The following is a 13,886-nucleotide window of genomic DNA, read 5'->3' on the forward strand; positions in this document are numbered from 1 at the left end:
AAGTAAGATATGGTACCCACCCTCAAGGAGCTTGCTGTCTCACTGGGAGTCCATACATATGGAACTCTTAGATACACATCCATGAGAAACTAGAGAAACTGGGTGAAAATGTGCTGTCCATAACTTTAGCAGAAGGAATGTCTTCTATCCCTTGCTCTGTAACTTACTAGAGATCTTGGAAAATCTTTTAATTTCTATAAACCTGAGTTTTTCTACTTTTAAAATAAGGGTGGAGGGAACAAATTAAAAGCTCTCTAAGATCCCTGAAATGTGCCTCTATTTTGTGATTTTATTCTAGAGACAAGAAAAAGCAGTCTAGGCTGGAGTAATTACTGAGGTTTCTGAGAAAGAGTGAGACTTCTGGGACTAGAGTATTAGAAGAGTTTTAAATTGTGGTGTGGGTGGAGGGAGAGGGAGGCGGTGTGCTTGGAAGACATTGAGGAGACCAACGGGACTAGGTAGTCAAGTGGTTGCAGGGAATTCTGGGGACAAAGGTTAGAAATGGAGAACTTTGGAAGCCAGAAAGTGGTTTGAAATTGATATAGTAGATCAGAGGTCCTCAAAGTGTAGTCCTGGACCAGAGTTGTAAATTCTCCAGCCTGTCTCAGACCTTTTGAATCAGAAACTCTGGGATGGGGCTCAGTGATCTGTGTTTTAACCAGACCTCCAGGTGATGGGAGTGCGTGTTCGAGTTTGAGAACCATTGTGGTAGATTGTAGAGAACCATTACAAGTGAGTAGGGAATTGTTTCTGACAGGCTGGTATGACAGTGAGTGCAGAACGTACTCAAATAGGAAGAGGGAAACAGTAAGGCGGGATGTCACAGTCATTCAGGCCTGGAGAAGGGGGGCAGATTTGGGTATGGAGAAGAAAGGAAACATTTAAAAGAAAGGACACATTTTATAGGAAGAAAGAACATTATTTGTGACAGATTAGCTATTAGGAGTGAAGAAGAACAGTTTAATATGAATGAGTGTTTATAAATTATGAGAATAGGGGCTGGCCCCGTGGCCGAGTGGTTAAGTTCGTGCGCTCCGCTGCAGGCGGCCCAGTGTTTCGTTGGTTAGAATCCTGGGCGCAGACATGACACTGCTTATCAAACCACGCTGAGGCAGCGTCCCACATGCCACAACTAGAAGGACCCACAACAAAGAATATACAACTATGTACCAGGGGGCTTTGGGGAGAAAAAGGAAAAAATAAAATCTTTAAAAAAAAAAAAATAAATAAATAAATTATGAGAATAAGGAGAATATCGTAGTTACAGATAAAAATGGGATATTGGGAAGGAGAGTTGAATAAGAAAGGGATATATGGTACCATTCACATGTCAGTTATCATCTCACGTCTTTGGTTTCTCACTTATATACTACAGACATTGAATTTGATCATCTTAAAATCTTTGCTTATAACAGCCAGAGGAGGGATATTAGAGGTTTTTTCACTAAACTGGCTTCCTTCCTTCCTTCTTTCTTTGCTTCCTTCCTTCCTGTTTGTCTTCCCTTTTTTTGACTGAAGACAAGAGGGCTCAAATCGCTTACTCAGGATCACCCAGCAAATGAATGACTGAATTGAAAATAGGGTTTGGTCAAGGGCAAACATTACTCTGTTGCACTTTCTTCCCTAAGTTTCCTTGCAATTGTTGTAGTCCATGTTGAGAGTTGTCATTTTTTTTCCTGTGAATAAGCTAGACAATTTACTTCATTCGCACATGATTTTCTGTAATTTGTAATAATAATAAACTCTGCCATTTATGGAGTACATGGTAAATGTGTTAGTCATTCATGTAGATGCTTCACATACAGCAACTCATTTCATCATCATCATAGTGGTAGGTACCATTTTTATCTCCATTTTGCCAATGAGAAAACTGAGGTGAGGTAAGATTTAGAAACTTGCCAGAAGTCACACATGTAGTAAGATGTATTTGGGCAGTTTGGCCCTAACATCCATGTCCTTGACCACTGTGCTATTCTGTCTCTTGCCTTAATAGGAAAAAGAGCTTAGTTTTGACATTAATTGGATTTTCTGGATAAAAGCTCAATGTTCCACTTCACTTTCTCTCTAGGAACAGCCTTTTCAACCCGTATCCTAACTTTACAAACTCTTCCATTTATAGAACCTGAGACAGGAGTTCTGTTGTGGTTGGGAGTTGGACATTTTCTCTGACAAGTGCAGGGAAGAGGTTTAACACAATTCAACATGTTACTTGTGACTGTAATAATGGAATTGAGATCTGGAAAGTATCTTATGAAATCATCCGGACAGATCCGGGTGGTCATGTGACTTAGTTATCCAAAACAGCTGGTTGCTTGTCTTTTCTTAATGACTTCTCTTCAGCAATGGAAACTCTGCCACATTTAGTTCATTGTTTCCATGGTTTCATCACCATATGGTTAGTAAGTTCTCCCGAACACTTCCTGGTTTTTTTGTGGGAGCTTTTTCACACTTAAAAGAGGCTGGTTTTTGAATTTTTAAATGGATTCATCATTAGTTATATGTTTCTTGTTTGAAGCTTCACAATGCCTTGATGCCACATCAGGGCCCCTGCTGTGGTCTGGATACCGTCTTTGGTGAAGCTGGGAGCTCTGGTGCTAGGGGTCAAGTCTCATCATGGGCACCATATGTCTGCTCCCCTCTGTGGTGCTATCACCTCCCTGGAGTCCTGCAAAGGTGGAGGGAGGGGATCTTGATCAGTTTCAGAACCCTAAACCACAGTCCTCTGACCTTGTCTCAGGGATCCTCTTTTCCCTCTCCATTTTTCTGCTTCTTCCTTTACCACTCATCAAATCAGTCCTCCTCTTTGGGAAGAAGCCAGGATATGTCCCTGGTGAGTTTAGGGTCTTGGAAAACAAAGGCCAGAAATGAGATGCTACCTTCAACTACCCTCTCTGCTTTTGGCTTTACAACACAACTCCCTCAGGGGTAAGGAAGCAGAAACGCCCAGCTACCATCTTGAAAGTAAGAGGAAAAACCATATGTAGAGAAAAACATGAATGAATACCTCAATAAATTAATATTTTACTTAGGTTATTATTATTATCTTCAAGAGTTGCCACAGATCACCTGTTTTTTGCCTGTGTGCTGTGAGGAGGAGTGACCTCCTGACCATAGGTGAAGTCCTGGGTTCAGGGATTCTGTGGTTAAAATGAAAGTCTGGTGACCTCACACTTGGATACATCAGAGATCTGGGGAGACAGAGTGTGCTTCTCCCCCAGGTGACCGAGGAGGAGGATGCATCATTCAATAGGGCCAGGCGGTATCAACCTGCCCAAGTCCAGTCTGCATTTGACCAACAGGGAGCAAACAGGGGTGCTGTGAGATGGACCTCTGCATGCTGCTTTGAAGTGGGTCAGGGCCTCCTCGCTTTCTTAGTTACTGCTTTGCAGTCCAATATCTTCCTGGCTTTGAACACCTAGCTTTCCTCCTGTCATCCCCAGGGTAGAGTCCCTGGAAATTGCTTATGACTTTTCCTAAGTTACTCCAGTATCTTTGTTACTTCACCAAGAAAGTAGGGTTTAAGGCATGAAGTTCATTCATCCAAGAGTAAATGAGCTTAATACAATCAAATATTAATATCCCAGAAGTGAAAGGAAACTGCTACAAATTGTAATCCTAGGTGGTATGAGTGTTAAATAAGTAGAGATGATGATGATGATGATGATGATGGTACCCTGTATTCCAGGTACTATGCTAACTTTTACATGCATATTCTCATGCACCCCTCACAGAAACTTTTTACAATATCTATTAATGTTATCCTCATTTTAAAGATGATGGAACTGAGGCCGAGATATAATATAACTTGAATAACATCACACAGATAGTAAGTGGCTATTGAAGACGAGCCTAAGTCATTTTATTCATGTCTAGCTCAGCTTCTTTTCGGTACATAACCAATGGTTAGTGGTGGATGGTGGTTAGTTATTTCTCTACAACTTCACTACCAGCTTATGAAAGCAAGACCACTATACATAGAATGAAATGCAAGTGTGCCATACTTATTTAGGCAAATAGTTATTGACAAGCTGGTTTATACAACTTATTTATACGCCACGTTTATACGTGTTTATACAACTTATTCTGTAATCTCAATAAAGACCTCATTCTTTGTGCTCTGACTACAGCCTGTGGGAAAGGTTCACTCAGACAATAATAATCTGAGGTGGGATTCTGATACTCTCCTATTTGGTATCAGGCAACAAGAAATCTCAGAATCAAGGCCTAGATATGGGACTATTCAGGGATCAAGTCACAGGTGCCATCTCTAAGGATGAAGAGCTAATGACATTCTTATAACATTTCTATGGAATGGGTGGAGGTTTTTACAACAATGTCACCAGTCCAAACGTCTTGAATACAATTTTTGTGACTAGAGCGAGCCCATTATCTAATGAACAAACCTACACGTAGAAACTCATTTCTAACACGTTCTGCTAATTGGCAAAGCATCTGGTGTTGATCTCGGTAAGGACAGCTGGAGACACCTACAGCAGGAGCCTCTGGAGTGTGGTCTTTCTAAAAAGCTTGTCGACCACCAATGTGATGTAAATTCCTGATTAAAGCAGGTGGCTGATGCTAACTCGTACATCCATAATGTCACACTGTAGCAATGACAACCAGTTAAAACTTTTCATTTCATTGTTTTGATTCCTTTTTTTGTGTTTGTCTTACCCAACTAAAACTATACACTTCGTGAGAGGACCTTGTCTTTTTGTTTCACTGGGGATTTTGAAACCTATGGCACATCACCAGCATTTAATAAATGTATTTTTAATTTGCTGAATAAATAAGTAAGTAAAAGGAGAAGCTACTGAGGCCAGTCTTTTCTGTCTCTACTGTGATCCTATGAAATAAAATCAGCTTATTTAAATCAGTACCCTTGTCAACTCCCTAGTCTTTTACTACAGACTGCCTGTGAGGGGCCCTGATGACGAGTTAACCTAGTAGTTGAAGTAAGAGCTTGAACACAAGGATGGAAGTAGGTGTTATTCAGAGAACTTATTGATGGGGGTTGGTTAGAAGCTATCAAGAGCTGGAAGGAAATGTGCCCACTCTGGATACATACGATGTGACGAACATAGTCAATTCCATTTCTTCAGCCATCTTGTAGTTTAACATGGCTTATTATATAATTAATCAATAATATGAGCAAAAGCCTAAAGCACTACCAGGGAATGACTCAATTGTGTTTAGAAACAGAGCTGTCATTTCTGGAGTTATATCATAACACATTAATACTTACAATACCATATATTTCGCATTTTCTTCATCTTTTTATCATTTGGACCACTGAAGAATATTTCATATTAACTAACCATAGTCATTTTGCATGATGTATTATATATTAATATATAAATCAGGTAAGAATATAAATACATACGTCAACATGATAGCACATTACGTTAGCCACTCTTTCACATTCTGTTAAGACGTAAGCAATGAGTGGATTTTCTTTAGTTCGAGTTGAAGTAGGTTAGTTCAGGAAAATGGTAGATGCTAAAATGGGACATTGTTTCTCCACCAAAATGACCCGGCACTGCCTTCTCCCTGTACTTGAGAGTCAGTCTTGAATTTGACGGGCCAGGTGCAGAGGATCCTGGGGAGTTGAGAATTTCAGTTCCAGAACTCATCTGATTTTCCCCTATTTCCTTATACTCTAGTAATGGTTTTCACAATCACTTATTAACCCTGTCTCTCATGAGACATCTATGAGTAACAGACTCTGATCATCTCAACTTTTAAATGAGCAGCCAACAAGAAGGCTTTTTCAGTCTTCAGCCAAATGAATCCTTCCAGATGGATCCAGCACAATGAGCACACACCCTCTGGGCTCCCTTTCTCTCTATCAGCCTCTGCTTGAGTTCAGATCTCTGCCACAAGAACTCAGAGGACCTCATTTCTTCCTTTGTGTCTCAGATCCGGCTGACCGGGTACTCTCCAGCTGTGGAGACTGGCTGCTAACAAGTGTTTTAGAAACTTTTATTTATCTTTCCTGGGTAGTTATTACATTTTTAGGAGCCAAGAAAGGGCATGTGCTTTTTGCTCATGAAGAAGCAAGCTTTGTGGTGTTTCTCAGAAGGCAGCAGCCTGGAACAAATCCACTCTCTTAGTTACTTCTTCACTGATGGTCACACCTTCCCATGGCCAGCAGGGGGCATCTGCAACACAGATTTAAGTTGAGTTGAATTTAAATTGGCATGTCCTTGACATGGGACATGTTGGGACAACTCTTTGAGAAATGTGTTGTAAAATCTCTGTCCTGTTCTTCCCAACTTTCCTCCTTTTGTCTTCCTTCTTGACTGTTCCCGACATATGTCTGGAGTCTAGAATAAAACCTGCCCGTGGTCGCCAACTCTACCTGCCACAGGACTAGTCTACGCCTCAGGGCTACTTCTGTTTGTTTTAAGTCCTGATAAATGATGGTCTCCTAACGGATCCTGATCAGACTGTTAGTGATCATAATTACCCTTTTCTCATCAGGGTATGTCCTCTCTGGTGTGAGGAACTGAATGAGCAAGCTCAGTTTGAAACCCAATTGTCTATTTTCAACCAGAAATTGAAATCAGCTACTTTAGAGTCTTTGTAGTCATTTAACAGCTTTACATCTTTCCACTTAACCAAATTAGAGACATCCTAGTCCTTGATGCCTTATTCTGTGCCACACTTCAATATTTCACCTATCCCACCCCAAAATACAGTTTTACAATAACCTAGCAATTCAGTTCACTCATTCATTTCTTGATTCGTCAATTTATGTAGCCAATCTGTATTGAGTGCCCATTAAGTGCCAGGCCCTGGGCTACATGCTGAGATTGGAATTGTGAACAAAACAGACATTAATCCTGCTCTTGGGAACCTGACATTCTAAAGGGAGAGATAGACAATACTCAAATAAACATGAAGAGATATGAATGCAAATTGACAAGGGCCATGAAGGAAAAACACAGAGGGCTCTGAGAATATAGAGCCACTGTTAGAGCACGTCTCCCAGTGCACCATCTCCATATTATCACATCAGGAGGCATTTGAGCTCCTTGAGGTTAGGGCCTATGTTCTTTTATCAGTATATCCTTTTGTCAATGACTACAAAAATATCTAGCATATGGTTTACATGCTCATGTCTTATATTCAGTTGTTTCAAGTGTCTCTGAAGCAAGGAACAACTTTGTAACCCTTGAAACACCTGGCACAAGATTTTATATATACAGATCTTCCTCAGCTTACGATGGGGTTATGTCCCGATAAACCCATCCTAAGTTGAAAATATCGTAAGTAGAAAATGCATTGAATACACCTAACCTACCGAACATCCCAGCTGAGCTGAGCCTGGCTTAAATGTGCTCAGAACACTTATATTAGCCCACAGTTGGGCAAAATTATCTAACATAAAGCCTATTTTATAATAAAGTGTTGAATACCTCATTTAATTGATTGAATATTGTACTGAAAGTGAAAAAATGAATGGTCGGATGGGTGCAGAAGGGTTGTGAGTGTATCAGTTGTTCACCCTCATGATCGCACGGCTGACTGGGAGCCCTGGCTGCCCGGCATCATGAGAGAGTCTGGTACCACATAGCACTAGCCTGGGAAAAGATCAAAATTCGAAGAATGGTTCCTACTGAATGTGTGTCGCTTTCACACTATCATAAAGTCGAAAAATCGTTAAGTTGAACCATCGTCAGTTGGGGACCATCTGTAGTTGGTTATTGATAAATTTTACTTGAATATAATTGCATTTTTAAAAATTCAGCCATATTTCTGTTTTCAGTGACTGTTTGTACTGTTTTCCACACTAATGCACCTTAAGATAATAACTTTCACTCAATTCACTCATTAGCAGGAAGGATGGAGGTGGCCCACGGCCTTTGGAAAGTTGATTTCCTGGCCAGCGTACCCACACAGGTCACAGATTGAAAACAGCACAACCCTACAATTATTCAAACCCGTTTCAGTTTGAAATCACTAATATGAGTCATCTAGAGAAAGAATTACCTCCCCCGAACCTTCAATTAAGATTTCACCCAGGCATTGCCAATTGATTTTATTCCAAAACAAGCTTTTCTTTGTAAAACAAAATGATAACAAGGTGGGAGGTGAGAGAAAAGAAGATAAAATTGTTTCTTGTTCCCAAGCATTAATGTAATGTAGCCAGGAAAAATGACTAGTATAGGGTCAAGTAGAGCCGGAGACTGAGTTGAAATCATAAGCACATCAGAAAGTTTTCTTCTCTGGATGGGGTTGTTTTTGACATGAAATTAATGTCAGATACAGTCAAGTTGATTTTGAAAGGGGAAAATAAAATGTTGGGTCTGAGCTTTGTATGATTTTCTTTTGCTTTGTTTCATTTTCCTATTTGTATGTGTGGCTATGGTGGGGAGAAAGAGGAAAGAGGGAATGAAAGAGTGTTCCAGGAACTTTTGAGAAGAACAAATGTAGCAACACAGTTTATCTTTGTAAAAAGAGTAAAATGTTTTAAGTGGTTTCCACTTCAGCATCTGTGAACACTTCAGCCTTTAAACTTTTACGGTTTATGAGAGATGCAATATTATTCATTCTCTGTCTTGTCTCAAACTCCTAATTAAACCAAATGGACTTACCAATGTCTATACTCTTAACTTTTTGATGTCCTGTAATTGGACCTATACGAAGCCAGGAGTCGAAGTCAGAAAGAAATGTTTTCCAAGCACAGCATTTCCCTTCTCCCTCACATCCTGAGGGCAAAAATGAAGAGAACAGTAATCAGATGTTCTGGTATGTTTGTCTACTCTGAGGAAACGGAATATGATTTTCTATAGGCAATGTTATAAATGGCAGCTGATTTCTAGGTTATCCCACAAAAACCTATTGAAGCAGTGATACAGATAAAATTGTACAAGGGTTCTGATTCATTCTGGTTTTAAAAGGCTTTTGTGGGATGTCTTGAGAATTTAACCACTATTTATAGACGGCGTTTTTATGGGGAAATGCATCGTGAAAGAGTTAGCAAAGGAAAATTTTGAAACCGATTGAGTTTAGAAGATAAGATGCCATCTCTGTATACTGAAACAGTCTTTGAAGGCCCCTTTCAGTAGTTTTACCCCTTTTTTGTTTTCATACCAAATTTGCCATGGGCTGGGTACAGAGCCTCCTCCACCATCTGTGCCTTCCTCAGGAAGGGGAGGCAGAGTGAGCGGGCTTCGCTTAGCATGGCTTTCTCCTCTCCCTAATCACACTTCAGGCTCAAGCAATACAGAGTCACTTTTGCATCTCTTCAGAGCATATGCAAATTCCCCTCTTTCTGCCTGGAAGGCCCATCCTTTTCTGCTCCACATTTGCCTCTTCTGAGCAGCCCCCTAACTCGCCCTTGTGGATATTGGTGTCCTCCAATGTGCTCTGCTGCTGTCTGGACATCCTCTCCTTGAATGGCTCCTTGTGACTAGTTACAACTTTGAGACCTCAGTAGGCTGTAAGCACCTTGAAGGCAAGGACCAAACCCTGTGAGAGTTTGTATGTTCACTGTGTCCTGCTGACACAGTAAGCATGAGTGAGGAGTACATTAGTAATGAATAAATGAAATGTAAAAATACGCAACTCATTTGTTCTAACTACCCCTTCAGGTCCTACTTACTCTTTCACCAGGCAGTCATACACAAATATGTCTCTGTATTTTACAAAAACAAATAGCTCAAATGGAGCAAAAGCGAGAAAGAAAAAAGAGACAGAAGTTGGGAAGGAAAAAAAGCAAAATAAACACCTAAAGAACCAAATGAATAAAAAAACCAAGAATATGAGAACTATTCAATAGATTATCTTTATCTAAATAATGGTGAATGAACTATTCGGTCAAGATTGAAACTGAAAAAATTACTGCCTGCATTCGCCTTATGGGCTGGAAGTGAGGGGTATATGGAGCCGGGAAGAGCAGTATTATGGATGACGTTCTTCAAGAGCTGGGTGGGATATTGTGACCTGTGTGAAAAAATGGACCTGCCGTTTCTGGCTGTAGTACCACACACCAGCCAGCAGAGGGTAGCCACAAACATTGCGTGCACCCGCCCACATTGTTTTCATCATGTTTCAGATAAATATAACAGTGGTGAGTGTTGTCTCCAGAGGAAGAATATGGGAGGTAGTGGGTGTCGTAATTCTTAGTAACTTGTGGGGAATTTTTTTGATGTTTTAATTTGGGTCCTGAAGCTAGAGAACATGGATTGAGTTTGGTTGGAAAAATGATTATGCAGTTAGAACTAACTGAAGAAGCAGTAGTACACGCCAAACACTGTGCTAAGTGATTCACATGCATTAGCATATTTAATCATTACAAAAAATTCCATGAGAATGTTTTACTTTATCAGTCCCAATTTCTAGGCACAGAAAAAAATGAACATTAGATAATTTAAGCAACTTCCAGAATTTGGAATCAAAGCGACGCTTATCCTTATTCTCGTGTTTTATTCCAGCCATAATGCTATGCTGGGCTAGGCCTGATCTGCTGTAGTGTGGGACCCCAGGTGGCTTCAGAGAGAGGGTCCTAGGGAAAGAACAGAAGCAGAAAGAAATGAAAAGGAAAAGACATTGGAGAGGTGACTAATTCTAAATCATAGTTACAAAATCATATTTATGATACTAGAGGAAACTATGATATGATTCAATATTTATGGGTTTTTTGTAAGTTATATAGTAAATTTCCCTACCTTTCTCTCCCTAATATCCATAATTGCTAATCTTACACACTTTATTTAAATTGTCTCCTCCTTGTCTCCATGTGAATGCATGACGAAAGTGTGTTTATAGCAGCAAGTCCTGTCTGGCCAGCATATGAATCCCGTCACAGCTCTTCAAGATTTTGATTATGGTCCGCATTGACCAGGAGATAAATGTTAGCAGATTTCTGAGGAGCAAAATCAAGATATTTTTAGTTCACTTTGGTAAATATTTTTGACTGTTGACTATGTTGCCAAGCATTGTGCTATGTACAGGAGTTAAAAGGTATTTAAGACTCAATTTCTACCTTCCAAAGCGTCCTCATATCCAGCTTGGAAAACAAACACATAAATCAATAGCCCTAATGCAATATGATAAACTCTATCTTAAAAGCATGTGTAAAGTGCCAAGGTGACAATGAAGGGACAGCTTTTTTGGGTCTCCCTATATACAACAGCTTGTCTTATGGATTAACATTTAAGATTTGCTTGGTGCTTTTTGAATTCAGACTCATGATAAAATAATGGCTAACCTAGAAGGTTAGTTTTGAAACTGGGCATAAAAACAGTTGCATCCTATGTGGAGGAGGGTTCAGAATTCTGCTCACATCCACTCACTAGAATGCTGAAGACAGAAAGGAGGGGTGTAATGCTGCTATAGTCGTTCCGTTGGCAGTTAATACACGTCTGTTGAAGGCTTACTGAATGTAAGATACTCCAACAGCCATGATGGAACAATGGGCCAGGGGTTGGGAAGAAAAAATCAAATCCGTACAACTGAAGCAGAATGATTTCCTTTTATAGCTGAAAATGGCAGAAGAAAACATCTAGATTAACTCTGTCATTTTACAGATAAAGGAGCTATGGTCTGGTAGGAAAAAATAATCATTTTTTCAAATGTTATACATCTAATTAATGGCAGATCTGGGAGCAGAGCCCTCAGAAGACTGGTAGGCAATGCAGTGAGTAGTTCCCCCTGTGAACTCTAGAGTCAGAAGTCCCATCTCCACCACATACCAGCTGGGTTAGTTTAAGTAAGTTATTTAAACTCTCTGTCATTTAGTTTCTTCATTTGTAAAATGGGAATAGTACTATAGTGTCTGCCATATATAAAATGAAAGAATACCAATAAACCAGTAATTAAGATTAGATGAGATAATGCATATTAACCAGGGACATAATAAGAGCTTGATGAATGTTAATTGTTAGAATTCATGTGTCTCAATTTCTACATTAGTATTCTTTCTGCCACAACAGTGAAATGGGGTTTTGTTCATTTTTGTTTCTCTGACACAGGAAGAAATCTCTCTTTTAGATTTGTGTGCTCACGTGGTACTCCCATTCCTCTTTACATCTCTTCTTTCAGGGCCAAGGAGATTAAGATCAAGTTGGGAATTCTCCTCCAGAAGCCAGACTCTGCTATTGACCTTGTCATTCCGTATAATGAGAAGCCGGAGAAACCAGCCAAGACCCAGAAGTGAGTCATGAGTATGGATTCCGCTCCTTTTCCTCCAGAGGATGCCTATTTTTCAAGTGTATAGCACCATCCCTCATCTGCAGAACTTCCCCCTTCAATTACTCATGGAGGATCACAAGAGCCTTAGAGAGTTGGTTTGTAAATAAGCGCTTTTTTTTGACTCTCCTATGTCTGGAGCATAATATTGTATACTGGCAGGATACTTAAAAAATAGACAAGGCCCTGCCTTGGGACCTTGTTCGAGAGACAGATCATACCTCATAAAATGGCACCAGACACCTCATCAGTTACCCATGTGGAAGTGTGGTAAAAGGTATCTGTTCACTTGCTGCCCTGGGTTCAGGTAACCATTCTCTCCTCATCCAATTAATTGTGATCACTGGATGCTCGTCTGCTAAGGAAGTATCCAAGGCTGCTTCCTCAGCAGGAGCTACAAGTAAGAACATTTTCCTCAGGAAGAGGCTAAGACCAAGGCAGACAATTTAAGCCTCATAGTTTCTTTTCCAAGATATTATCCCTTCAAGGTCCAACAGAGGAACAGAAGACTTCCTTGATGGAGGAATGAGTACTTCACCAGCTATTTCTATTGAATTTACATCAAGTAATTTTTTCCCCCAATCCATAAATTAATACTCCTGACTGGACTTCCGTAGTCCTCACTCCCTCTTACCCTACCTTGCCCAACATACTTCTGTCAGTTTAGGCATGGAGAGAAACTATCATCCTAAAGATTCGAGATGTTATGGTGGTAAATCCAGCTCATGATTGGCATTGGCTCTCCTGTAACTTAATCACACTGCTCACGGCATTCACATGGTTTATCATTGTTCCACCAGCTACACAGCCTGTCATTGCCTAGACAAAACACACTCCGTCTTCCCTTTAAAACAGAGATACCCGTACAAATCAGGAAAGGAAAGTGGGAAGAAGAAAAGCCAAAGGTATTCAAACTCTTTCACTCTACTACCTAAAAGTTTTGAGGAGATCACAGAAGTGTGGTAAAAATACAGGAATCCCTTTTAACCTCCATTTCTTTTAAAATTTAACATTTGTATAAATTGGCCAATCTTTTCTTTGTCCAAATGACCTTCAACTTAACATAGCTAGATTGGTTAGGAGCTAGAGAGATGGGTGATGCTTTTTAAATCTTTTTCCATTAACTTAAGTGGATCTTCTCATTCTCTTCCTTTTATTACTTCAAAGTGATCCCAAACCGGAAGTGAGGCATAATTGAGTTTTCTGCCTTTAGAAAGGGGAAGCTAATTCAATGTGGATTGGTAGGCACCAGGCACTAGTGGAAATAAGAACCACGTTTTAGAGCAGCATCAGATCAAAAAGTCTATTTTGAAGCAAACAATATGGTGGTTATTGATCTGTTGGAATTAGCTTTAAAAAATAAATATAGTACTATATTTCCTGCTTTGATTCTCTGCTTTAATATCCCACACAAACACTTGAACAATTCGGCTTAAGAGGGATTCAGAGAGAGCCAGTTTTGGAAGAAAACCTGGGGCCGACATTTATTGGATTATTTCCTTCTCTTGTTTTCATCCCCTTTCTTCTTCCAGAAGTTTGAATTGTTTTGGAAAAAATCCTTCATATCCCCAGAGAATATTTGTGTGTCTCTACTGCATTTTTAACAGTGACCGCTACAAAGCTTTCCCATCCTCTTCCAATCCCCCACCCCATTCCACCTCCTCATTTTTAGCAAATGTCCAGGCCTG

General features: G+C 40.0%; 1 protein-coding gene across 1 annotated transcript in view; it reads left to right on the forward strand.

Annotated features, from left to right (window-relative positions):
- RGS5 (regulator of G protein signaling 5) overlaps positions 1-13,886 on the forward strand; it is a 52,497-nt gene that overhangs the window by 14,507 nt on the left and 24,104 nt on the right. Inside the window, exon 2 of the mRNA XM_008518259.2 lies at positions 12,052-12,162. Within this exon, the coding sequence (XP_008516481.1) occupies positions 12,052-12,162 (111 nt within the window). The remainder of the gene's footprint in view (positions 1-12,051; positions 12,163-13,886) is intronic.

This window comes from Equus przewalskii, unplaced genomic scaffold (genome assembly GCF_037783145.1).
Source record: "Equus przewalskii isolate Varuska unplaced genomic scaffold, EquPr2 ChrUn-3, whole genome shotgun sequence".
Lineage (NCBI taxonomy): Eukaryota > Metazoa > Chordata > Mammalia > Perissodactyla > Equidae > Equus > Equus przewalskii.